This window comes from Haemorhous mexicanus, chromosome 4, assembly GCF_027477595.1.
Source record: "Haemorhous mexicanus isolate bHaeMex1 chromosome 4, bHaeMex1.pri, whole genome shotgun sequence".
NCBI lineage: Eukaryota > Metazoa > Chordata > Aves > Passeriformes > Fringillidae > Haemorhous > Haemorhous mexicanus.
The window spans coordinates 27,724,913-27,750,689 of NC_082344.1; the positions used below are offsets into that span (position 1 = coordinate 27,724,913).

The following is a 25,777-nucleotide window of genomic DNA, read 5'->3' on the forward strand; positions in this document are numbered from 1 at the left end:
TGCCCCCTTGATTGATAAGTCCTAAATTTGGTAGCCAGTGCAGCAGTGAGCTGACGTGTTTGCAGCATCTCTCATGGACTGCTTGTTTTGACCTTTTTTTAGATTTTGTTTTACTCTCCGCCACTCCAAAAAATGAATACATGGCATAATATCGTGGAGGTGCTAATCATACCACACCAGAACACCTGAGGGCTGGCGGACACCTCCCAGGTGCCTTCCGTCCCTGAGGGGCTTTTCTCCACCCGACGAGTGCCAGAGAAAACCAAACCCCAACACGCCCGACTCCCACCTCGTTTTCTCCCCACACCCCGAGCACCTCGACAGCAGAGGGCTCTTAGCGAGGCTGGCGGGGCGATGCCGGCTGTGGGTGTGTGTCTTCAGGGGAGGATATAGGTGGGGCCCGGGGGCAGCGGAGGCCGCCGTGCGGCCGGCGCGGACGGGCCCCGCTTCCGTCCCGGCACCGGCGGCCGGGACAGCGCCCTCGGGCCGGGGCAGCGCCCTCGGGCCGGGGCAGCGCCCTCGGGCCGGGGCAGCGCCCTCGGGCCGGGGCAGAACCCTCGGGCCGGGACAGAACCCTCGGGCTGGAGCAGAACCCTCGGGCTGGAGCAGAACCCTCGGGCCGGGACAGCGCCCTCGGGCCGGGACTTTGGTGGCCGGGACAGCGCAAGCAGCGGAGCCATGAGCCCGGCAGGTCGGTGCGGGGCGGGTTGTGAGGGCGGGGAGGTTCCCTTGGCGAGGTTCCCTCAGGGTGTTGAGTCCCGGTGCGGTGCTGGGGAAGGAGACCTTGCCCTTGAGAGTAGCCCTCGAGTGCAGGAAGGCTTTTGTCTCTGGTGCATCTCTCACGGAGTCGCAGTACCAACGTAGCTTTGCTGAAGATGAGGACATGTAGTGCCAAGAAGTTGGGAAATTAAAGAATGAAAGTTGTACGAGCAAAGTTAATTCGGTTCTACATGTGTACCTCCTCTGGGATAGTCTGAATTAGCTAATGGTGTGTTGTGTCTTTAATTAAAAATTGATCATCCTCTTGCAGGGTCTCAGGTCTCCATATGGCATCCAGCCTGGAGTGTGCAGCAAAACCGTGCTAGACTTTGCACAGAATATTAATTCCTTGTTTATGCTGTTGTTGGTGTTTGTGGCAATATCTGGGTGCCTCAACATTGTTAGTGTGTATTTTGTTACTTCCTTGGTAGCGTTGGAACACATTATCCCATTGACTGGTGGAAAAATGTGATGAAAAGTTAAAATTACTTCTGAAGTCCTCATGTGAAGCAGAGGCAGTGCTTAATCTGAACCAGAAACCTGTGACTCCATGTCCCTGTGTCCCCAGTCATGTTCCCTTATTCACAGAAATACTGTCTATTTATGGCTCCCATTTTCTTCATGTGTCTGTGCAAGGCTCAGCAGCACTTAAGCCAGTGACTGCCAAGCTGGGCACTCAGTAAAAAGGAAATGAAAGACAGATAGCCAGATACAAGAGGTTTGACTGACTTGCTTGCAGGGAGCTCAGCCTTATTTTTGTGATTCTTTTATTAGGCAGGACAATATTTTATCCTCATTTGCTGAATGAGGAATCAAGAAAGAGACGTCTGAGGGCCTGAGTTTGCAAAGGTGACTCAATGCTTTGTGTTTCTATTCTGATTCATCATTTTAAATGACTGCTTCCGATGTCAAGACAGGTTTTTTGCTATGTGCTCTATATTTCGTATCATTTTATAACATCGGACTAACCACATTAGTTATTAGTTATCTAGTGCAGCTTTGTGATGACATTAGCTTTGCAAGCCATCTTTACCTACTACTCTCATTATACAGATAAAACACCAGGGAAGAAAGGCAGAGTGACTTTTCCAGCTGTTTTATAAGAAGTTAGTTGTAGATAAAATATCAAAACTCAGTACTGTTTTGCTTTCTACCTAAGGCTGGTGGTGAAATGGGTATGGTTATTGTACTCGTTGTTTTTTATCTAGACCCAGTATTGCAAGCTTCTTTAAAGAAGAAAGCTGTATATATGAGCAAAACTGCATTTAACAGCATTTCCAAATATGCATATGCTATCCCAATTATAAGGCACACTGATGTTTGTGGATCAGTCAGCAGGGAAGTATTCTGATAATGATAGAAGTATGCTCAGTGATCATTCTGTATCAATAACAGGATACCACTGTGCATGACCTGGGGGCATATAGTTTGGAGTCTGGATCTTGGTGAATAAAGGCAGTCAGATCATGAGTATGCATGTGAAATAGCGGGAGTAATTGCTGAGTAAACATGTAAAAACACCAAAGAGGGATGTCTGCCTTCCCAGCTGCTCGCAGCCAATTCCACACATTGGCAGGGGAACAAGTAGGCTCAGCCAGCAGAGGATGCACTGGCCTTCTGCTCTGGCGTCATTTGTCTCTGTCACTTTTTCATGTGTTGCTCTGTCTGCCTAAGCCTCATCCACCTGCAGCCTCCACACACAAACCTCTCTCCTGCAGGTTTGCCGCAGCATCAAACCTTTCTTTTGTAGAAAGAGGTCTGTTGTGTACAGAGGTGCCTAGAAATCTGTTTTCTCCTGATGGAACAGCATCTATGAGGTACTGAGGTTGCTTCAGGTGGATTGCCCAAGGCCTAGTCTAGCTCAAATCTTTGGGATGCTTGGTGGGACAGACAGGCTTGTTACTTGTCAGGAGTCTGTAGAATACCCTAACTAGATGAATTTTATGCAAATTCCATTAAAGATCTGTAGTCTTTGAGACAGGAGGCACTGACAGGAGAACTTCATTGCTATGCCTGTTGGAGTCATCACTTCTCTCCACCCTCAGGAATATAATGATCCTCACTGAGGTCTTTCCTTGTGTGTCCTTTACTGACACAGTGTACATTTTCGTGTCTTCAGCTGTTTCTGGGTCAATGTTTATGTAAGTGGTGTTCCAGGAGGGAATCTAGGCAGTGAACAGATGCAAGTATTACTTGATTTTCATTTTTCTCAAGAATTAGGGAGAGCTTAAATTTTGAGTAGTAAATAATTTTTCAGCTCCTTCACTTTTAGGGGAAAAAAAAAAAAGAGTTCTCAGACAATGATTTGATTCAAAATCCAGGAGGTCTAGTGGTGGAGTTTTGAAGCAGATTCAGTTATACCATCATAATATTAATATTAATATTAATGTAATATTCAATATTAATTATTAAGTAATATTAATATTATCAATAATGTATTTGTAATTTGAGTATCAAAGAAGTCAGAACTGAAGTACCTCAAAGCTATAATTTGCCTTCAGAAGTGTTGGGATGCTCATTCAGATTCAGAAGTTGATCCTAACAAGCTGTGTTGCTTAAGCTGATCCTCTCCCATCTCCCTTCTGTTGCAAGCAGCCATTACTGAAGTTTGCATAGAGGCAATTGATCACCCACTTTTGGAAAATTGTAGTACTGATGCCACTGATGTTATGATAAAGGTGAAAGAAAGCAGCAATCTCAGTTTCTTAAAAGAAGAACATTTGTGCCCAGGGACTCAAAACCCACAGTGTGAGTCTTTCCCTGTCTGTGTAGCTCTTGAAGCTGGTCTTTGAGGATTTGATTAGTTTATATACTCATTTATTTGCTTGTAGGTAATAAAGAATGTTTTATATCCTTTAACAAGCTTAAGCACCCCAATGCAAACAGCAGCAATAGTTTGTGATATAATTACATCCCACAGGGAGGTCCAGTGATTTCTGACTATTGTTAAAAAAATAAAGTTGTCCTGACCTTTTTTATAAATCAAAACCAGAATATTGCAATGTGAACTGTGATTAAAAAAGCCCCTATGTTTTATTAAATGTGAACAAAAATAATAATTTCAGAATGGTATTGAAAATATTTTTTTTTGAAACCACTGTGAAGGAAGATAGGAAGGGAGTCATGAATAGCAAGATTTAAACTGGAGTCTATTTCATGTAATGATATTGATGTTCACTTAGTGTTTATCTGCTCCCTGCATTATGAAAAAGCAAGGCTTTTTATGAAGCCACAGTGTATAATTTATGCTGTCACAGGCCTGACAGTTAGAGCAAATTGGTCTTACCATCCCCATCATTACTTTGTTTTTCAATGTGTCTGTGAGCTTTTGTGTACAGTTAGGTAAGAAGAGTCCCACACTTGTTTGACACTGAGGCTGCTCAAGCAGAGGTACTGCTGAGTTTGAAAAGCACCCGTTTACATTTGGATCACATGCTTAACAGATGGAAAGGGCTTGAAACTTTACACATTTGTTTATAAATAGCTGCAGTCTGTGGCTAAGGTTCACTGCTGTTGCTTCTCTGTAAGAAATAAAGAATTTGTGTAAGACCATGAAACTGAAATGCAGTGCCTTTGTCAAGTTTCATAGTTTTTTCTCTGTACCTACTGGTAAACTCACTTCAAGTGAGTTACTTAATCTTGCAGGTCTTCATAGCTAAAAAAATGTATGGCTGTGTCTGGTCTTTCTGCTGGGGTGTACCAAAGCTTCTGTCTAGCCCTGCATCTTTGGGTTTCCTTTCTGGGGAAACCAACAACAGAAATGAGGCTTTCCTAGTTGTCAGAGTTTTGCCCTGACACCAAGTTAAGGTGAAACTGAATAGAGCAGCTGGATCTAAGAGCTAACACCTGGTCCTAGATCCCCTCCTCTAGACATGCACAAAAGAGTTTCCTTACAAGAAATAATGTTAGACTAAAATATAAACAAGCCCTTGTCCCCAAACCTGAGACCCTGTCACATACAGTTCAATTCATGTCTGATGTGCTTTATCCTCCACATTTCTCAGCATTGGGGACTTGCATGTGTTGTGCCTCTCAAACAAAGCAGGGTACTTTCATGTCAACATGTAATGAAGTGATGATATTTTCACTCACTATTTGTTGTTATACTTGCTTCCAATTAAAAAGAAAAAACAAAACCCAAACCCAAAAAGAAATATTAAATTTTTTAGTTTTTCTCTCTACAGTGCGATTGTTAAGTCATGAAGAATAAATAATTCAAGTTTGTTTACTGTAGTCAGTAAAAAGTGGTTGTTTGTCTGTTTGTTTTTAATATCAGATGAGAGGAACAATTGAAATAGTAAGCATGATTTATTTTCGAGTGGAAAATATAAAAAAATTCTAGAAGCTTTGGGGAAAATGGAACAAATAATAGAATGACATTTATTAATTAAATTTTTCAGAAATAAGGTAATATATGCTAAACATATTTTCATATAGGATACCCTTCTGTTTTTCATAATTTTCATTTATTTGTGAAATATTTACAGATTAAATAGATGAAAGGAAAAAAATGATGGTATGCCTGGAATGAACATGGACAATTTTTAGTCATTTGAAGACTGAAAATAAAAGTCTTCGTGTAAGCAGTGCTGTGTCCTCTGTAAAAATGAAAGGCTAAATACAGTACAGGCTTCAAAGCAGTTTATTGCTAATATGCTAGTGAGCATTAAATGAAAACAAGCAGTACTTTAATCAGAAGCTACAAGTGTGGTGTTCTTCTGCTTTATTAAAATTTGTGATTGAAAAGACTTAGGCATTTGCTTTTTGTTAAATTATAATATGCAAGGTGACAGAAATAAATTTCACAAATGAACAAAACCATATTAACAGTGGAAACCAGATATATTCTGAGTTGGATTAGGTTCCCTTTAAAAATATAAAATACTGTGGAAACTAGTAAATATGCAGTATTCAGTAGAAAGTCCTTCAAGAAGAAATTATTTTCCTAAGGAATTTTGTGACCAAGATTTTTTTGCAGTGTTTGCAGTAGCATTCCTGTAATTCAGTTGTGACTGTGTAGTGCTGGCCAGGAGCGTGTGCTTGGACTGATGTAAAAAAACTCCCAAGAAGGTGGTCAGTGTATCTCACGTTGTACAAGCAGACTGTGTCTGCCTAGAACAACTTTTTCCCATTGTAAACTCAGTTTAGAGGAGCATTTTAAGAGGGGAAAAAAAATCCTCTGAAAAATGACTATTTGATAATTATTTTTCAACTGCCTTTTGTTCGAGGGAGCTGAAATAAACAATTTATGTGAGTTACAGTCTCCATTCAAGTTTACTTCAAACTGAGGGAGGGTGAGAGCCCACATGCAGCAGGGGCAGGAGCAGAGGCTGAGTGGGCCCTTCCAGGGCTTGGTTAGAAAGGCATCTCAAGTATACAAAAGATATGAAAGAAGGGATGAAGGAAAGGTAAAGGTACAGACAATGATAATGGCACAGTTTTTACAACCCCCGATGGGAAAAGTGCAGGGACCCCCAGGACCAAAGGGATGGACACGGGAACTTCTCTGTCTAATTTGAATTTCATGCCAAGGGGGGATCCATTTTTCCAATGTTCTTTTGATAAGTGGGAAAGATGAGGAGATGTATTTTATTCAACCTCTCTTGGTGAATGTGTGTTTTATCTCCATAGCTGCCTTTGCCCATTCCCTTCAAACACACTGTGCAGGGTTGGGAGAGGCCAGGAAGAATGAGTCATGAACAGTAAGTTGGCTTGTGTCCCCTGAGTTGTTTCGTAGGTACACAGTTTGTGGAATTGGGGGGCTGAGCCTCATCCCCAGTGGGCTGCAGCTGTGCGAAGCAGGTGAGCAGCACTGACAGCAATGAGCCATGGAGTGCCCAGGGGCACTGACCAACACCCAAGGGAACAGAGGGCGCACAGGTGCAGTGCATGGACATGAGGGGTGTAAAAGGTTGGGCTAAAGAACAAGAAGGGCAGATGCTTGCAGCCTTCTGAAGTGATGTGCTGTTGCTCTGCATGGGCAGATGCTTGAAGCCTTATGATGAACTATGGTGTTATTCTGTATGGGTGAATGCTTAAAGCCTTCTGAAATTGTGTGGTGATGCTTTGTACCTTGTGGCCATCTCAACTGTGATGCATGCTGTGACATTGTTTTATACTTGCTGTAATGATAGTTATTGCTTTGGGGTTTTTTGGTTTGTTTTTTTTTTTTTTAAACCAAATTTAAGACTGTACAGACTGGCTGCAGCAAAACTAAAGAGCTACCATGAGCCAGGTGAGTTCTCTGGCTTGCTCAGATCCTGCTGCTGAGGAGCCAACTCCTTGAGACGAAGATGAATAGAGGGACTAGGCTGGGAGGGAAGCTGTGGGAGAGTCTGCTTCACATCCCGCACCAGCTAGCCTGGTAATGATGTGGTGTGGGGTGCTGCAGGCTGCTCCCCACTGAGAGCTGAAGGGGCAGAAAGTCAGGGGTTGCTTGAGATTACACAGGTTACTTGAGGTCATTTGTGCTGACTTAAGGTTACTGGAGTCCCTGGTGGGGGTCACTTGAGGTCATTTGGGCTGACTTGGACAGGAAGCTCTCTTAGCACAGATGCTGCCTTTGGCCTTTGCTGTTTGTAATATTCAACCAGGACAGAAAAGACAGCAGTCAGGACAGCTGGACATGTGTGGACCTATCATACTTGGGTCAAGGTTTCTGATACCCTGGAGGTTTGTAGTTCTCAGCAGGAAGAAAAGGATGGGAGACTTCAGCTCTCAGTAGCCATAGCAAGGAGTTCCAGTGATTCATGGACTAATATGAACTGTCATTGTCTACTTTATTTACTTGCCACTCTTGGTGCAGGGACCAGGCACAAAAAAGTTGGGAGGGGCTGTTTCAAGTGTTGCTGGTTGTTAAGAAGGGTTAAGTTAATGATAACTAGTGTTTGTAAAAAGGCAAATTGAGAAATAAGAAGAGGAGGGATTGATAGGAAAGCTAATGCCTTTATAAGCAATTTGATGGGTGCAGGTGTGGGTGTTACCTTCTTTGAAATGGGTCTTAATGTCTCTACTGACTCTGGGCTGCAGGGTGGTTGCAGAGCCCAGGCAGCTTGGTTGCTCAAACAGACAAGGGTCTGCACAAGCCTGAGCTTCTGAACACTGAGGTCGATTCAAGGAGAGATCTGTGGTGGGCAGTTCAGGAAGGCTGTACCTTGCTAGTGCCTCAGCCAGTGGGGAAAGGAAGAGGGCACCGTGTGGCTGGGATTTTAGAGTAAAAGGAGGCTGTGCCCTCTGAAACCTCGAGAGAGAAAACCCTGTAGGTGTGTGCCCTAGTGGAATCTTTCTGTTTATTCAAATAAAGTTGCAGGACTCCTCTGTCTCCTTTTTGGACATAAACCTCTGGCATTTGTGGATTTTCTTGACAAAAGCAAGGCCTTCAGGTAAGCTAGATAGACTCCCAATATCTTTGAGTGTCTAGCTCTGTCCAGAAAGTAAACTCTAGCAGCTTAATCTTACTTGAAGTATCTAAAGGTAATTTGCATTTCAAATTCATCTGAAACTTTTAAACAGTGTTTTTTAAAGGTAGGCTGGTATTATGAGGAAACTTTATAAAGATTTAATCAAATAATAGAAGTAGTCTTGCTTGGAAAGGATGTTCTGTAGTATCTGGGAAATCTAATAAAAATGCACAAAACTCAATATACCTTTTTTCCTCCACCCCCTGAGATGACTATTTGTAGATATTTCACTAAGTCTCCAGTTGCTGTAGACTTCCTACCTCTAAACATGGAAAGCTAATTCCCCAGCCTAGAGTGCCTCAGAATAACTCTATTTAATCAACGAAGCCTTGTTGCTGTGCACTATCAAAGGAAATTTTGCCAGTGTTTTTAATCAAAACTTGAAGGTTCTTATACATGCATTCTAGCTTTGTAACGCAGTAATCTTATCATTAAAACTTTCAAATGTGTTTTTTTCCCATATCAATTCCATTCCCTGTTCAAAACTAGCTATTTCAGAGGAGGCCAAATCTAATTTGGCCCTGAATGAAATAGTCTGTAATATTGAATTGGGGAAAATGTATTTTCAGTGAAAGTTTAGGCCAGACCCTACATTTAGCAGTTTGGAAACAGAAGAATTTTCTGCTTAAAGGGTACATTCAGGACAGTTTCATTTTAATTTTCTGCTAGTGTTCGTGCCAAGCTATTGTCTGCTGGCTTTCTAAGAGTTTAAAAACAGTTGTGTTTCATTGGCAGACTTACAGCCTGTATTTCAACACTGATGCTTATAGAATTCATTAAAATGGCAAGCCGTGTTTCTGTATCTTAGCTTGCAAATATGAAATGTATGCCATAGTTTTTGTACTCCCACATACTGTTAAGTCCATGCTTATTTTGAATGACATGTATAATAATAAATAGCATTCATTTTGAACACAACCATGCCTTAAATAACATTGTTAAAAGGCAGAACTATCCTTTCAAACTGTGACAACTCATTCATTGGATGTAACATATTGGAGATTTCTGTGAAAAGCTAGTCCTTTTTATCAGAAATCAAGGGTTGAACATTAACCTTGTAATATTTTAATACTTAAAGTATTACAAAAGTCAATTATGCTATTTTATTTCTCACCACAATTATGCCACAGATGAGCAATGTAACATTTGAGTTTCAAAATGTAAATGTTCTCCCCTAAACAATCTGTTTTGCTTAATAAGTGGAAAAGTTTTCACTATTGTGTAACAAGGAAACAATCCAGTACTGGATAAATGATAGTTCAGAATCTAAGTCTATATCAAAGTAGTAGAAGTCTTTTGAGGAGTGCTTCAAAACTTAAGTTCCTCTACTTTTATAGGTTTTAATTTCTTACTGAAAGATCAGAATGATGAGATGTCTCTCAAGAGGTGTAAGCACTGTCATTTTTTGAAATTAACTCTTGAACATGTTGTTTTGTTTGTGACTATTTCTCTTCTTGGTATATTGCTAAAATCTGGATCACTGAATTTTGATATCATCATGAGAATTTAATTTAAGAAATGTTTCATTTTGTTGTGGTCCTGATTAGCCAGGCCAGGTACCTGCAAGGGCATTAAACTCTACAGGAGCATATGGCACTGCAGTCTGTACCAGCCCTAGATTCAGTAGAAGTTGCTATGCTCAGGTGTCTCTTGAGGCACCTGCTTTGGCTAGTGTGCCTGAGAGAGTGGGAGCTCAGCTTCATGCTCATGTTAGTGTGCTCTAGCATTGAGTGGATGTGGGCAGGGAGCACTCTAAGAATGCTTAGAGTGCCCACTTTGTTTTCTAATGCTGCAAGGCTACTTCCATGTTGGTAAGAGGTGTTCCCTGCTGAGCAGGATGTGCAGAGCTCAGCAGGAAGGCCTGAGAGCCATGCAAGGTACGTTGAAGAGAGTTTATTTTAGACTTGTTCTAGTCTGGTCCTATGGCCTTTGCAGGCAGTGCACATGAGGGGTGATTTTAAACATTTGTGCTGTTACAACATTAATTTGCAGTAAATGGAAAATGGAACAGGCAGAATAAACTCCAGAGGAGGAAGATTAAAACTGCACATTGTTTTTCATGCCTTTACCAAATATGCAAGTGGTTATTGCTGAGCAGCTGGCACTCAGTGCCAAACAGCAGGATCCTGAGGACACTACATGGACGCTAATGAAATACAAGTACAATGACCATGATGATAGACCTATGCCTTGTTTTATCTTAAGATTTTTATTTTTCTGAATGCTCAAGAGGAAAGTAACAATTCAGTTATACAGGTTTGGCCAAACCACAAGGGACATGATGATGTAAAAAGCAGGATGTTTCATTATTCTTTGGTCCTAGCCTGGCTACCTCAAGCTTCTGGGTTTTACTGATTTTGAGCTACACAGGTCCTCTGTAGTGAGATAAGGTTTCATTTGGTCTCAAAAGTGGTTTAGGACAGATTTTTTTTCACTTTCTTTTCTGTACCTTTTGAACTAGAAATAGATGATAGTATGCTTGAAAAGGTGGAAGTACTGGTGAGATACTTTTCTTCCAGAGTACATAATTGTGTAGAAAAATACTTTTCCTGTTTCTATCCCACAGTGAGGCTATACTGCAATGGTGTGTACGTACATAGGTATGTACGTATTGTATGGTAAATCTGTACGTATTGTATGGTAAATCTGTTTGCAAGAACCTCAACATATGGAATTAGTTTATCTTCAGCAACCATCCTTGGGGTCTAAAGCAGTAGTAGTTATACAAAACCTTTCTCTAAGGTTTCCCCACTGGAGGCGGACCCAAAATTGTTACCCAGGTAAATCTGCAATTTGTTCTTATTTTAGGACCATTAATAATGTTGAGAATTTGTTTTGCAATGGTGGTGGGGAGGAAGTAATTGTATGTGTTAAACCTATACTGAGGACATATTCTTATTGGAAAAATGTCTTTTGAATCTTGTGCAAGCTGCAGCATGAATTTGGGCATCACAGTCAATTTTGCAGGTACATGGTTAAATTTGTGAAGGCAGGTAGGCATTCATTTAACTAAGCTGTTTGCTTTATCTGATGGACAGAAATAAAAGTTGTTTCTTATACAGCTGTTCTGTGTTTTATTTAGCTCGGCTTTTAATTCACTGTTAGCTCTCTCGTTGCTCATTTTATGAAGCTGCACACTTATGGAATGATTTTCTACTTCATTTACTTACTTCAGTGTGCAGCATTAGCATGAATGCTGTTAAAGAGTTCAAAACAAAAATATAAAGAGGTTGTCCACCACTGCTGAGAGATTTGTCTTGGATTATTCTGTTGTTAGTGTCTGGGTGTTTTTAGTGACTGTCATGTATTTGTCAGAAAGGGAGGAAAGAAAAGAACTAGAACTGGAGAACAATTTCTTCTACAGTCTCATAACTCAGACATGTTATGTATCAAACAAAAACTGCTTCTCACATTTACTTAAATTTCTGGATGAATGCTCAAGTAAATGAGTTGCATTAAAAAATGGATTTATAATCAGATTGCAAAAGCAGGAGAAGATCAAGCCATCTAATTTGTGGATCTCAGAAGCCCTCCCTCAGTACTCTGACTTGTGGCAAAGGAAGCAGCAGGTTTAGAAACCCCAGAAGTGTGGATGATACGCTGGAACAGGTTGCCCAGAGAAGCTGATGTCCCATAAAAGGGAAGATTCAAGGCCAGGTTGGATGAGCCTCTGAACAGCCTGGTCTAGTGGAAGGTGTCCATGCCCATGGCAGGGGCTAGAAATGAGATGCTCTTAAAGGGCCCCTTCCAATCCAAACCATTCTATGACTGTTCTGAGTTCAGCCAGATTGCTACAGATTTCTAGTGCCAATGGTATTCTGTAATTTAGGAATTGTTGGGATGTCACCTGTAGTTAATTCAGTGTATTTAATCGCATTACAAATTCAGGGAACACAAATCTGAACATAAATTGCAGTAAATGGCACTATTTATTGATAAACATTGCCTGGTTACCAGTGTTTGTCAAGTCCCTGGCATACAAGTTAGACCACTTAATGAGTACGACACTTTTCTTGGTTTGTACATCAGTTGCCGTGGTGTGACCTTCCCAGACCATAGCTGTTGGAATCACAGCAACTTACCCCAAATTTTATTTCTTGCAAGATCAGTCGGTTTTTGTTTTGTTGTGTAAGCACTATTTCCTGAAATATATTCTATTGTGATAGAGGTAAATGTACTGAATTTCACAAGAATGTTTTCTCTAAATAGTATCTGCAGAACATGTATTCCATTCTTTGTTTCTTATTTTGAAGAAATTAAAGTTAAGAATTTGTGAGAAATTGAAGTAAATAGAATCAAAGGGGGTAGGTGACAAAAGCAAGAGCAGGCAAAGAAAAAAGCCAAGACATTGAATTTAAATCAGTAGAGCTTAAATGTGATGATAAATCCAAAATTGCCTGCACTATGTCAGGATGAGAACATCTAAAGGCATCCTGATAAGAGAAACACTGGCAATTGGAAAAAAAACCAAATCAGATAAAGAGGATGCTTCAGTCTGCCCTGACAGGACATTTTGAAATTAAGAGTTTTTAAATATTTCATTTTTATAAACTCATAGTTATAGTATAAGGGAAATCTTCAGGTGGTGGTTGCTTCTGGAAGTGCAAACTTGACGCAGCTTCATCAGGTTTTTCTGTGACTTTAAAGACTTGTTCAGATTTTCATGTGACCTTAAGGACTTGTTCCATGGCAATCATAAAAAAGTAGCATATTACTCCAGCTCTTCATGCTGTCATTATGGTATATTTCTTTTCATTATTTGTCCATGTCATAAATTATTTCTGAATTACCTGATATATTTGTGCTAAAATCTACTGACGGTGTGATTTGCTCTCAAAGAAGTGACTGTAAGGACAGGAGATTTTACCTCTTTGCAATTGTGATAGAGGAGGAGGTCTACCTTGAAAGAGAGAAATGGCTTCTGACCTCTATATCCCTACATCCCATGTTTGTGTTTAGCCTTGTTCATTAGAAGCAAGCGTGTCCATCAGTACATATTCAGCTGAAGGGATTCTTAGGACAGATCAGAGAGAAAGACCTAAACCAGGAAATAAGGCCATAGTGCTTGATGAGAAACAGCTTTTTGGGCACACTGTTAGCTTTGTCATGTTTGATAGTCAGGAATCTTTCTGGTCTACCTGTGCCAGATCAATGCTGTGGAAGGACACCCCAGGAATTTTTTTGGTTCTATGTTCCCATTGTTACTCTAGGGAAAATCAGTGGTTTTCTTTACAGGGAAAACCAACTAGAGCAAGGATAAACTGATGCCATTTGTACAAAAAAATTTTCTCCCTTTAGGACCTAATTTTGCCCACTCCAGACCTCACTAAGCTTAGTAAGAAGGATGAAGTCATGAGGCTTGATTTCATACAGATAGAGCAAGTATTTGTTTTCACATACAGTTTAGCAATTACTAACAAAAGGTACATAAACAATGAAAATGTTCTTGTTACATGCTAGTTAATTAGGCATTTGAGAATAGAAGTGCAGCCACTGCTGCCTGATACAGTGGGGGCAGGAATGCCCTTTGTTTTAGGATAATTGCTTTAATTGAAACAGGTGTACCACAGCACTGCAGCAATTTTGCTACTTTGTGATTTCACTCTAAAGTTTACAAGTGGCTTTTATAATTTTCATTTCCTTTACTGAAACACCTCAGAAAAGCAACATGAACTGCTTTGAAAATGTTTTCCATTATCTGCAAGTAGTTCTAAAGTGCTTTCTGCTGTCCTTCCTGCGATGAATGCATTTTGGCTTGCTTCAGGGGATTTGCCTTGCAGAATTCCAGAAACCAGGGGCTGGAGTTGCATTTTGGGACACATTTACTGGATATGCATGAGGTGTGTTGACTGGGAAAATCGATGCCTTCTGGATGGGTGAGGGGCAGTTTGTTATGCTAAGGCCACTCATTAGTGCTGAATTAAATGTTCTCATTCTGTATCCAAATGTTAGATTGTAGGGGTAGTTTGAAGTGCTAGTGAAATTTTTTCCAATTTTTATCATATCACTGTTAGTGATCAGGGCAAGCAGTGTGAAGAGATGAATGGTTGAATATTTGTCAAAAGACTGCAAAGGGCCGAAGAGACTGAAAATCTTTAGTCTGAAGTCTTATTTGAACTAGTATGTATGCTTGTCATTCTCATCCCACATACAGCCCAGATAGAAATGAATCTTCTTGAGATCAGAAGAAAAGTTTTGAAAATCTCTGAGCCAAGAGGGGGAGTCTGGGTTATTTTATGCTTCCTGATATTTCTCATGCTCCATTTTTTTTTCATTGTGTCATGAACCTCATAGTTTCATATCCATAGTTTCATCCTATGGGGTGAAGTAGGTGAGTGCAGTCAACTTTTAAAGTCTTGAATAGCTCTATCCTGGCACTGCTTGCCTGGAAAAAAAAGCACTGCTTCTTTTTGTGTGAGTTCTTATCACAAAAAGATACTCATGGTAATCCTGGAGAGTGTAGTCTGCTATTCACAAAAGAATTAAAGATGCAGTGGATGTCATTCCATATCACTTATGTTGCCCAGATTTTTCATCAATATATTATGAGAAAGTGAGCAAGAGTTTCAGTGTCTTTCCACGTCTCCTTTGAGATATTTAACTACTGTACTTATTTTAACAAATTTTTGCTGATGGACAGTAGTTCATTGCATACTGACACAGTGCATGCATTTCTTTCTCTAATGTCTTTCGAGACTGATATTTTAAAAAAATCAAACAACTTTCCATTCCCCAAGTGAGGATGTCTGTGACAGGAAGAAATAAAAGGGACAAACTTTATGCTTTGTCTAGCAGTTGATCCTGTCCTTTCTCAACATAGGGGTGCAGAACAACTTGAGATGGTGTTTTCTTCACACAGGTATCAAAGGCTGATGGGATTGAGGTGAGGATTGTAAACAGACTTGCATTTCATTTTTGTTAGGGCTGACTGGCAGGCTTGGTGTGTGGTTATAGGAGTTCATGGGCAACTGAGTGAACAGCAGGGAATTCCATTGTTAGGTTCCAGTACCCTAACTGAAAAAGGCTCTGGACAACCCTGAGAAATATAGTGATCCATTAAAACTTGGGTAAAAGTTGATGTTTACACCTGACGTTTTTTCAGCAAAGCGTCTTAAGGTAGTGGGACTGTAGAGCTAATTTTTAAACCCTATCCTAATTATAATCAGCCTTATTTAAGTCAAACAAAGTCTGTTAGTGCTGAATTATGGAAACAACTGTAGTAAAATCCAGGTTAAAGATATCTAGAAGTAAAGCATTTCACCTACAAACCTTTACCAATTCCTACAAACCTAAAAGGCCTTTAAAAAGGTAGGGAATGAGTTGAAACCTTTGCAGTATTCTCAAAAATGAGCGTTAACAAGTGCTTCTTGATTGTTTCTGAACACACAGAAATGATCTTTTACAGACTGTGAGGTTCATAAAATGAGATATCTGTTAAAGAGCAGCTACTAGACCCCAATTTTCCATTTGTTTCTTTGGCCTTCCTGGTGTGTTTGGTGCATTGCAGAGTCCTTGAGGTTTCCTTTAACTCTCTATTATACTTTTGCTTTTTTTCACTCTTTTCTATCCTATAATTCTTGCCATAAAAGACATGTTCTTTTGCCCTATATACACAAGTTCTTGATTCTTGCTTGGTCACAGTAGTCTCTCAGTATCTGGCAGGTTTTTTCAAAGAGCCCTTCAGATGACAAGAGATGTGCTTTCTTGGGCAGCCGTTCACCAGTAACTAGAGAAGAGTTTTGCTTGTCAGAAGAACCCCTTTCAGGTTATGGGTGACTGCAAAAATTCTTGCAATTTCTCATTGCTGAACTAATAATGCATTTTATTTCTACCTTTGAGTCAGTTTCCAAGTAGGAGCAGATGAAGCACAGCTTAATTTTGTCAGGATATGATAGTTTCTATTACATTAACTTTAAAGGGAACAAAATTGTTCTCAACTTACATTATATTTCAAGTGCAGTAAATTCAAAGAATTATTAAGTAAGACGTGAAAATAATGAAGGGAAAAAAACTCTGGCTGAAAGTTGAGCATTGTTACTGTATATTCTGTACTGAGTAGGGTTGCAGTAATGCTAGACTTGTTTTGTGGTTTTTTTTGGGGTTTTTTTTGGGTTTTTTTTTTCAAGTAAAAATAATACTGTTCTAAAGGCAGAGCTTTGGTGGGCCTTAATTTTCAAGTAAGGTGCCTGCATATGCCTCTTAGTAGAATCTCTGAAGGCAAAAACAGTATCACAGGAAAAAGCTGCTGGTACATAGAGTGGATTTTTGATAGGGGACATAGTAGCTATTTGTAGGGTTTTCAATTCAGGCAAGCATTTCAAAATATAATATTTCACCTTCTAATACAATTTGCGGTAAGTTACATTCCTGCTTAATAATGAAGTTAACTCGTAATACAGAAGGCAGATCAATGTCAGAAAAAAAATTGCAAGCTTATAATTCAAACCATACCCATGTTTGGTTTCCCATAGGTAACTTGATAGCACTTGCTACTTGCTTCAATAAACATTGCACCAAACTTCAGTATCACAAACCTTGCTCAACAGCATGCCTATTCCCTCTGTATATAGATAGAAAAGACAAATTAAATAGGGGAAGCATATTGCATTAGAGCTTTATGAGATCTGTGCTGCAGAGCCTTTATTCCATCAAGTGTGGTGTTAGATATATTTCACTCCCCCTTTCTTACACAACTAAAGCTTTCTTTCTCATATATAAAAATCAATATAGTTAAGAAGAAATGCAGTTGAGCCTTCAATAAACATCATAAAATCACTTTCTCATTCCTGCTTAGCCAAGATCAAAGCTGCAGACTGGTGCAGATATTCTGTATGGAAGTGGAATTGCTTGGTCGTCTTTTATCCTTTCAATGCATGTTTCTCACTTTTATCTTTAGAATTTTTTGAAGACTCAAGCCTTGTACTTTCCATTTGCACAGGGGTGAATTAATGTGAATGAAATTCATTGTTTATGAGCTCATGTGCATACCCAAGGTTGTTTTTTTTTTTTTCCTTCTCATGCACTGTGTGAAGGATCCCCTACCTTGTATGCAGTTCTGGTTTTCTGATAAGGCAGGAGCGTTCACAAAAGTGCAGAACAAAAAATAGGAGGAGTTCTAAAATGTCCCCATTGTAGTGGGAAGTGTATTAATCCCAGTTTACAAACTGTAATGAAGGCAAAGCTAAGAGTTACTTTATGGGAATCTGAAGACCTTAGAGGATGGATTTCTGAGAGCAGAAGAACAGATGTTCCTTTAGGATTGCAGAAATATGACATTATATTATGGCTGGAAGTTAGAACCAAGTAAATTCAAACAAAGTGTAAAGAATGAACTCCTAAATTTTCTTCATGGTGTAAGTATTGTCTTTATATCCGTATTTTTAAAGAACTGCTACAGTGCTTTTAGTTAATGGGCACTGAAAATAGAAGGTACTTGCTTGTTCCATTTTCTGTGATATGAAACTGTGTGGTCAGACTGAAAGAGCTTTACAGCACTGATAATACAGTTTCTTCTTTTGAAACTGTGCAGCAATTCATAGCTTTTTGTTTCTACTTTGTGCATGTCTATCTATGAGTGTTATGGAAGATGAGGTTCTGAAAACAACATTGTGGCAAGTAGATTTTTTTTTTTAATCCCAGCATCATAAACTATTTTGCTCTGAGTTAAATGAGAAATACACTGCTGTTTTTCTTACTATTAATATTCAGCATTTCATCAGAAACAGGTATTTTTCAGGTTGTTTTTACCATGGGAAATATAGTATTCATCTCTCCAAATACATTTTGACAAATGTTACCCTGTTTAAGTATATTGGTAAGAGTTAGTTAACTTGAAATATCATCATCTGCTACAATGTTGAGCTTGGCCCTTTATGATTTCCTGTGACAGAACACTGTGAAATGGTGAGCTTTCACAAATCTTGAAAAGATGGCAGCAGTCCTCCAAGGAGTTTGTAGATACATCATGAACTCAAGAAGCTAAACTATAGAGTCCCTACTCTACAAGTTTCAATCAGCTTTTGCTGGGTAAGCTTTGTTTCAAGTATCTCCAGAGGAAAGAATGGATGAACAAAGTGTAGAAATAATAATAGAAATAATTTATTCTACAAGAAAGGGAAGTCAAATAATTTAAGAATTAATCCTGGAGGTCTAGGTTCAGTTTCTACTTTTATAAGTGGACTCATGTGGGATCCTTGACAAGTTTTTTATTCTCCTTAGCTACCTCTGTACTATGCTTCCAACAGTGCGTCCCACTGCTCACATCCTTTGTGTGCCCCAGAAACATTTTAACTCTGTGTACGCTCTCTGTTTCCATATCCCCTGATCCCCACAGTGGGGGTGCATAGGCACTCAAAGGAGCTGCGGTGCACTGCAGGCAAGTGTCAGTCAGGCTGCCTGACCCTGACCTGCAGGCAGACACTGTGAAGTGCAGTGAAGGCAAGGTGCAGAAGCTGTATCTATTCCTCAGCCTCACATTGTTGCTCCATTGTGGGCTGTTATTGTGAACTACACATTAAGCTACCCTGGCTTGAGGTTCATTATTGTGTTACTCATCATATCAGGTTTTGATGGTTTCACAAGACCATCAAATGGCTGAGGTTGGATGGGACATCTGGGAGCTCTCTTGTACACCTAGAGCCAGGACCATATCTAGACACCTTTTGAGTAGCTCCAAGGAGACAGATTCCGCACCCTCTCCAGGCAGCCTGTGCCAGTGCTCACACTAAAAAAAAAAAAGGCATTTCCTGATGCTCAGAGCAGCCTCCTGTGTTTCAGCTTGTACCTGTTGCCTCTGTCTCAAACTGTCACCTTAGTAACTCTGCAGAAGATTATTAGTTGTCATCATGTTTTACATCTTAAAGGGAAAGAACTGAAAAAATACAGTTCTAGATTTATTTTTGTCAGGTCTCAAGTAATTTTCTTAGAATAAGGACAGTAAAGCAAGAGTGCAAATTGCTATCCTAATGCCATGCTGACAAAATATCCTAAACATACTAATTAATTTTCTAATGAAGTCAGATCATGTTCATGAGTTCAAATACATATTATTTACTTCTGTCATTAAAAGTGAAGTGTTCCATTTTTAATACTACTGCCTATTTGTCAAGGCTCTAGGTGGGAGCAGAATATGTGAATGTGCTCTGCTTCCTATACTGCAGTTTCAATATTTATTCTGAAATATTAGTTATTCTAAACATAATATCCTGAGCTATTTTTCCAGTATTTCTGTGGGCCCTCTTTCTGCTTTGGTCTTAGAAATAAGGAGATGGTTGTCATTTCCAGGTGATGAGCTGATTTCTGCTAATTTCTTCAGAACCCTAAGTTTTTATTGCGGGGAGGGGGAACAAACAATCTGTCTTCTGATGTTTATAATGCATTTAAAACACATTTGAAAATATTTTTTTTGTTTTCTTCTCTCTAGAAAATACAAGGGATATCCTCGTGATATATGAACAAGAAGCAGAAGAGTGGGCTCTGTATTTAAAATCTCTTTTTGGACTCATAGTGAACAAAGAAGGAATCTTACTCTATGATCTAGGAAATTCATCTTTCAAGCACCAGGAGCTACTCTGTTTACTGTCTTATAAATGTAAACTCCTGATACTCTCATGTGGACTTCTTAACTGCCTGAACCAAAAGAGAAGTTATTTCCTGGAACAAGTTCTAAAACCTCAGGATAATGTGGTAATTTTGCTTTGTGGAGTGGAGAATTCAGAGATTCTTTATGAGATTCTGACCTTAGCTGGAGGCAGCAAAGAGATTTCTACTGATCAGAAACCTGAGGAATATATTTCTGTTGTTAAAGAAATTATTCAGCCAGGTAATATACTGCTGCTTGTTTGTAATCCTTAGGTCTCTTACCTCTTCTCAGCTCTTGCCATTTAGCCAAGATTTTGTCTACTGAGCAGAATATTGTGCTTCTCTCTTTGTTGCATGCAAGTTGCCATTTTGTTGGCATGGGAGCTTGTGCTTGAGAAAGACATCCTGCAACTCAGGTTTTTTACTCAGAGCTTAACCTAGTTCTGGATGCCTATGAACAACCAAGAATATTATTTTGAACACTAGGGTAGAGAGACCCCAGCTGAATGAGTGACCTAGCTGGATGTCCCTGCTGCCTTGTGCTTTAGCAGGTAAGTGTGAAATATGCTATAGGGCTTTAAAACTGCCCAGGATGTCTACACACAGTCTGCCTATATGAGATGAGTGTTTTCAAAAGTACATTTTAGACTCCTTCTCCCCAACCATCTTCAATATTGAATAACCTTTTCCTCAGTACATATCTCAGACTTGATGATTTGGGCTCATTTGGTTGTCTGTTTTGGTTTCAGAAGGTAATGTTTGCAGTTTCTGTCTGTGTCCAATATGTAGCTTCAGACTGAAGCTTCTTGGCCGTTTTTGAATGGGATGAAAACCATGGGTCTATACTCTGTGTGTGTTTGTGTGTGTGTATATAGGAAGTAACTGTGCTTAGATACTATCAGTTGGCAGACACATGCACACAGGAAATTGCAAACCTTTCTGCAGCAATAAATAGTTTCCTAGATATGGGGTTCAGCTGTCCGTCTCTGCTCCCACACACACGTAGGATGGTTCTTTGCACACTGGGCCTCAAAGGATGATTCTGGACACTAGCTTTTTTGGTCTTCAGTATTGTTTATTATTTCTTATCTACAAAGTTCCTTCTCTGCCCGACCTGGATCCTGCCAGCAAGGCAGCCAAAGGCGCTCTGACCGCCCACGAGGCGGTCGCGTCTTTTATAGTAAAAACTACGTACATCATATTTACCTTTCATTCCCAATACCTATCACCGTCGTCACCACATGCACCTTCACCCCAGACCAATCCACAAGTGCCAACATCACCACAGAAGATGGATGACAAGAAAGAAGAACCTTGTGACACACCCTGATTCCTCCATCTTGTCTCCATAACCCCCTTGTACCAAAACCCCAAAATCTGTGTTTTACCCTATAATTATGTCATACCAAAACCACAAAATCTGTGTTTCACCCTATAATTATGTCTTCCCTTCACCATCACACCCGAGTGATTCTCACAGGTTTCATTTCCTCATACACAGGTGGCACATCCCTAGATGGATCAAAATCAAGCCACCACGTGCTTCTGGCAACATTCCAAGACTTCTGAGCCCCCCAAGGGTTCTCTCGGTAGCTCTGGACATCAGGAGTGATGTGCTGAGTTCCCACACTAGAAGACACAGGAAAGTTCTTTGTTTAGGTCAATGCATTCACAAGAATACTTATTACCTGTGCCCTTGGGACTTAAGTGTAATGCCAGATGTTTAGTAACTGTTCAAATGATCACTTTGACAGTGACCAAAATCAACAATTTCAGAGATTAGGAGAAAGCTGCATTAATGAATAGTTGTTGAAGGCCTCAGTCTGTGTGTACATCTTTACAGGGGATGCGTAGACTGTGGCTGGGATCAGACCAGTTAAGTGGACTGAGCTAGATCCAGGACTGGAAGTGGTGGTGATGCCTGGTGTTTCAGGGCTAAGCCCTCCTTCACACTCTAAGCTTAGAACTGCTCTGGCCCTGTTTTTTGTGTACTGGTGTGCCCTAGCCATCAGCCAGGCCAGCTTAGATCAGTGCTTGATAGGAGACCTCTGCTCTGCTCTCTGTTGCACAGCCAAAATGTTCCAAATAAGAGATTTGCTTTCATCTGAGTGTTGATTTAATCTCTGGGGAATGAAGATACTCATGGTTTGTCATTATTTACCTTTGCTTAAAGATAATGGTGTCTGTATATATGATACTCTTCTGTAGAATCCTGTTAAGCTCTTCTCCTTTGTGATACCTGTGACAGGGATTTTGACAGACTGCACATCTGGGAAAGATTTTTCCCTTATATTTGAAATTATTTGCCAAGAGGTTGAGTACATACAAGGATTATTTTTCCCTTGGAGCACTCTTTTTTTTTTTTTTTGCCTTTCACTGGGACCAGAAACACAAGATTTCCCATTTTTCTTCATATGGATCATTGTCTTCAATCCCTTTTGTTTTCAGTGCTCATCCCTAGACCCTTATATTCTTGACCCTTTTAAAATAGAAGATACAGAAAAGTGTTGTCATTACTTTGTGGTTTTCAGTTCCTTTTTTTCCCACTGAACTGTTCATTACTCTTAACTTATTCTCCCAAGCATTTGTAGCTTCTTGTCTCCTCAGTATTGACAAGGGCTGTTGCTCTAAAAGTGACACTGAGTTTGAAAACTCAATGTGCTTTAATTATAATGGCCATACCACATGCCTTCCACTGCAACTAAATCCTGATAATCCCTTAGGACAGCAGGCCATCGAGATCCTAGGACTAATGGATGCCCGGGCTCAGGAGTGGCCTGCAGGCAATTAGAACAGCTGAAGATGGATGTTAAATCAGGTTATCTCACAGTTTAACACTCTCCTGGAGAATGTTAACAATGGCATAGCATAGGTGCTAGTAGTCACCAGCCTTCCACTACAGATTTCCATACTCAGGAAAGCTCATGGGTAAGCTCTTAGCTGTCTCTTCTCTCCTAAGTGCTATTCTCTTTGCACTATCCCTACAACCTGAGATGGAAGAAGGGCAAAATAAGTCTCACTTTATATGCCCCCACAACTATTTCAGCTGCCAGATGGTGCTGGTTTCATCTTCTTGGAGCAGGCAGGGCTTTGTCTGTTGAAACTTCCTTCTGGCTCTAAAGTAGTATATAAGCCAAATATACTAGGCAAAAACGAAAACTAATTAAAATGTTGAGTAAAACTAAATGAAACAGAAGATGCAGGGGGTTTTGTTACTCAGCAGAGAGCTTGTTTATAATGTGGTTCAAACACAAAATCTGAATGGTTTGTCATGCCTGTTTGAACATGTTCTTGGAAGAGTCAAGGGAGAACTAAGATATGGAGAGTGAGCTTTCTAGTGTATATTTCCAGAATGCTGACAGACTTTATTATATTCATCTTGTGCATGAAGAGGATCACAAATATTTTTGTTGTTGTCAAAAGATTCTTTTTGCAGGATTTGTTTGTAAAATATTTCACTGTTTGAAAATGCCACATTCAGATTCTGAGTTGGTTTTGAATTTTGTAGATCCTGTGACTATTGCCATAAAAAAATAACCCCCAAAGAAAGAGGAGGACACTCAGAAGTTTTACTGTTCTATGTTAACATCTAAGATGGTCCAGTGAGACTCTAGAATTCTGACTTTTCTTTATCAGCTTTTCCCAATATTGTTGAAAGTAGAATTAGGAAATATATTTTGCTTGCATCTGTCTTTTCCTTCTCCTGTGTCTTTCTGCTACTTGTCCTTGATCTGCTGAACTGTGTACACTTTTTTAGATTAAATTGACGCGTTTTCAATGTATTAATTCAGTATCCTGGGCTACAAAACATAGCTGGGGTTTCTCTGTTTAATCCTGAAAGACTTCAAAACCAGGCAAGCATGTGTTTATCTAAAGGATCCTTTGATAGATATTTGCATTTGTAGGTAGTTAACTTAGACCTTAAATGTCCTCAATTTCTCCTGTAGTTGTCCTCAATTTCTCCTGTAGTTGTCCTCAGTATTAATGGTGCAAAAAGAGAACAGTCTTACCTAGTACAAATAATTTCCTGTGACACTGTTTCCAGGGTGTGCTTACACTTTTATTAGACTTTTGGTGGGGCTTCTTGGTACAGCTCAGGAGTCATAAGTATCCATTTGTCTGCTTGTGGTTGAATTGGGTTTCATTTTTTAAAGCTCCACAAAAGCAACTCTTGTCACTTCCAGATTTTTCCCCAAGCAGTGATATCCCTTGTTTCTTTTAATGCCAAAATTTGAAGATAATTTATTTCTACAAAATTTGATCGTTGAGAACAGCACATCAAATCTATATGTATCCATTCATTATCTGCTCTTTTATTAAAAAGTGAGAGGTACATAAAGTAACATAATCCGCCTAGAAAATGGTACCCAGAGTCTTTGACAGCCCAGGAAAGATGGTCAGAACAAATTTGTAACTTTTACCTGAGACAGCAATATGCCATGAATTTCTGATTGTTTACCTAAAAGATATTCCCAGTTTTAATGACCAAGAAGAGTAATGTTAAGAAAACTACTTTTGCAACTGGTAGTATGGTATAGATGTAGACAAATGAGATACTAGCAGAGGGTGTTTTTCTCTAATAAGTAAATGTGAGAAAAGCAGGCTGGGAGTTTAAATAGGGCTTAACTCATGCAGATGTTCAGACCATTTCAGATACTGGGGGGCTAATTTCCATTGTGCAGACCACAGAAAAGAGGAAGAAATAATTATATTTTTATTGTAACTTTTATGGTATCTGTTTCCTGTTTCATTTCTAGTGCAGTGGCAGCACTTTTATTGTGATTTGTTATAACATTGAATACTGAAGTAACGTTTCACATTTTGACTCCACTGCTTTGCGTGTTCTCCTGTAAAATCCTCTTGACATTGGTACTCAAATACAAGTAATGAATGCCAATGGGTTTCCTTAAGCTGTGAGCAAGACTTGTGCTAATGACCTAAACCCCTGATTTGAGTGGGAACTTTACCATTGGCTTCAGTGGGAAAGTGCTTCACCTAAATTTTGACACTGACTTGGAGTCTATGAGAAAATTAAGCTAAAGTGCTAAAGAACCCTGAAGTTGAAGAAGAGAATGACTAGAATTTTTGGTCTTGTTTGTTTGTGAATACTGAATACTTTGTGTGTGTGTGTGACCTAAGTCTTGGTTGTGAAGATTTCTCCCCTGGACACGCAAGACTGAGTAAATAGAGAAAAGCATGTGGGTGGTTTTGGCCTTGTTCACTGCCAGGAGAGGTTTCAACAAATGAGACCACATGGTGTGCCTCTGTTTGCTCCTTCCCCAATGTGTTTACATTCAGGCAGTGCATACCACTGTTGGAGTTTTAAGGTAGTGCAATGTCATCTGCTTATTGCAGACCACCTCAAATGCCAATTAAATTATTTTATTAAAATGAAATAGTCCGTGGGACTGTATCATAAGCACAAGAGCAGAAGGAACATTTTGTTAGTTGGTGTGTGCTGCAGTATAGCTCTCATTTCTATTTTGCCCTGACATTGAGTCTTTGAACTGCTCTGTGGGGAGTGCTAAGATTACCAGAGTATTAAATCTTCCTGAGATGCTGTGCTTCTCCATTCCGTTCAGAAGGCATCCAGTGCAGTGATGGGGGTTGGTCATGACTGCCAACAAAAAACTGGTTTGTGTCACTAACTTCTTTTGTCTGACATGAGAACCTGGCTATTTCAAAGCAGAAGAGAAACTGAAGTGATTGTCTGGAAGTGGCAACCCCAGATAAGATGTTGAGACTATCATCCCCTGTCACTGTTTGGCTTCTTTCCTATTTCTTCTCTTTTTTCTGCAAAATTCAGAGTAGACTTGACTTGTTAGGGTTTATTTGTGAGGTTTGTTAGGTTTCTTAGCAGCTCATGTTCTAATCTATGTAGCTAGTCATGGTAACCTGTACCCTTGGATTCTGAAGTATGTGTCATGTATGTGATGTTTTTTCAATTTATTTTTTCCAATAATTGGATCAAAAGTTAT

General features: G+C 39.7%; 1 protein-coding gene across 2 annotated transcripts in view; it reads left to right on the forward strand.

Moving 5' to 3' along the window:
• Positions 1 to 418: 418 nt before the first annotated feature.
• BANK1 (B cell scaffold protein with ankyrin repeats 1) overlaps positions 419 to 25,777 on the forward strand; it is a 136,165-nt gene continuing 110,806 nt past the window's right edge. For both annotated transcript variants that reach the window (XM_059844182.1, XM_059844183.1), the window contains exons 1-2: positions 419 to 691; positions 19,642 to 20,040. In XM_059844182.1, the coding sequence (XP_059700165.1) occupies positions 679 to 691; positions 19,642 to 20,040 (412 nt within the window). In that variant the 5' untranslated portion in view covers positions 419 to 678. The remainder of the gene's footprint in view (positions 692 to 19,641; positions 20,041 to 25,777) is intronic.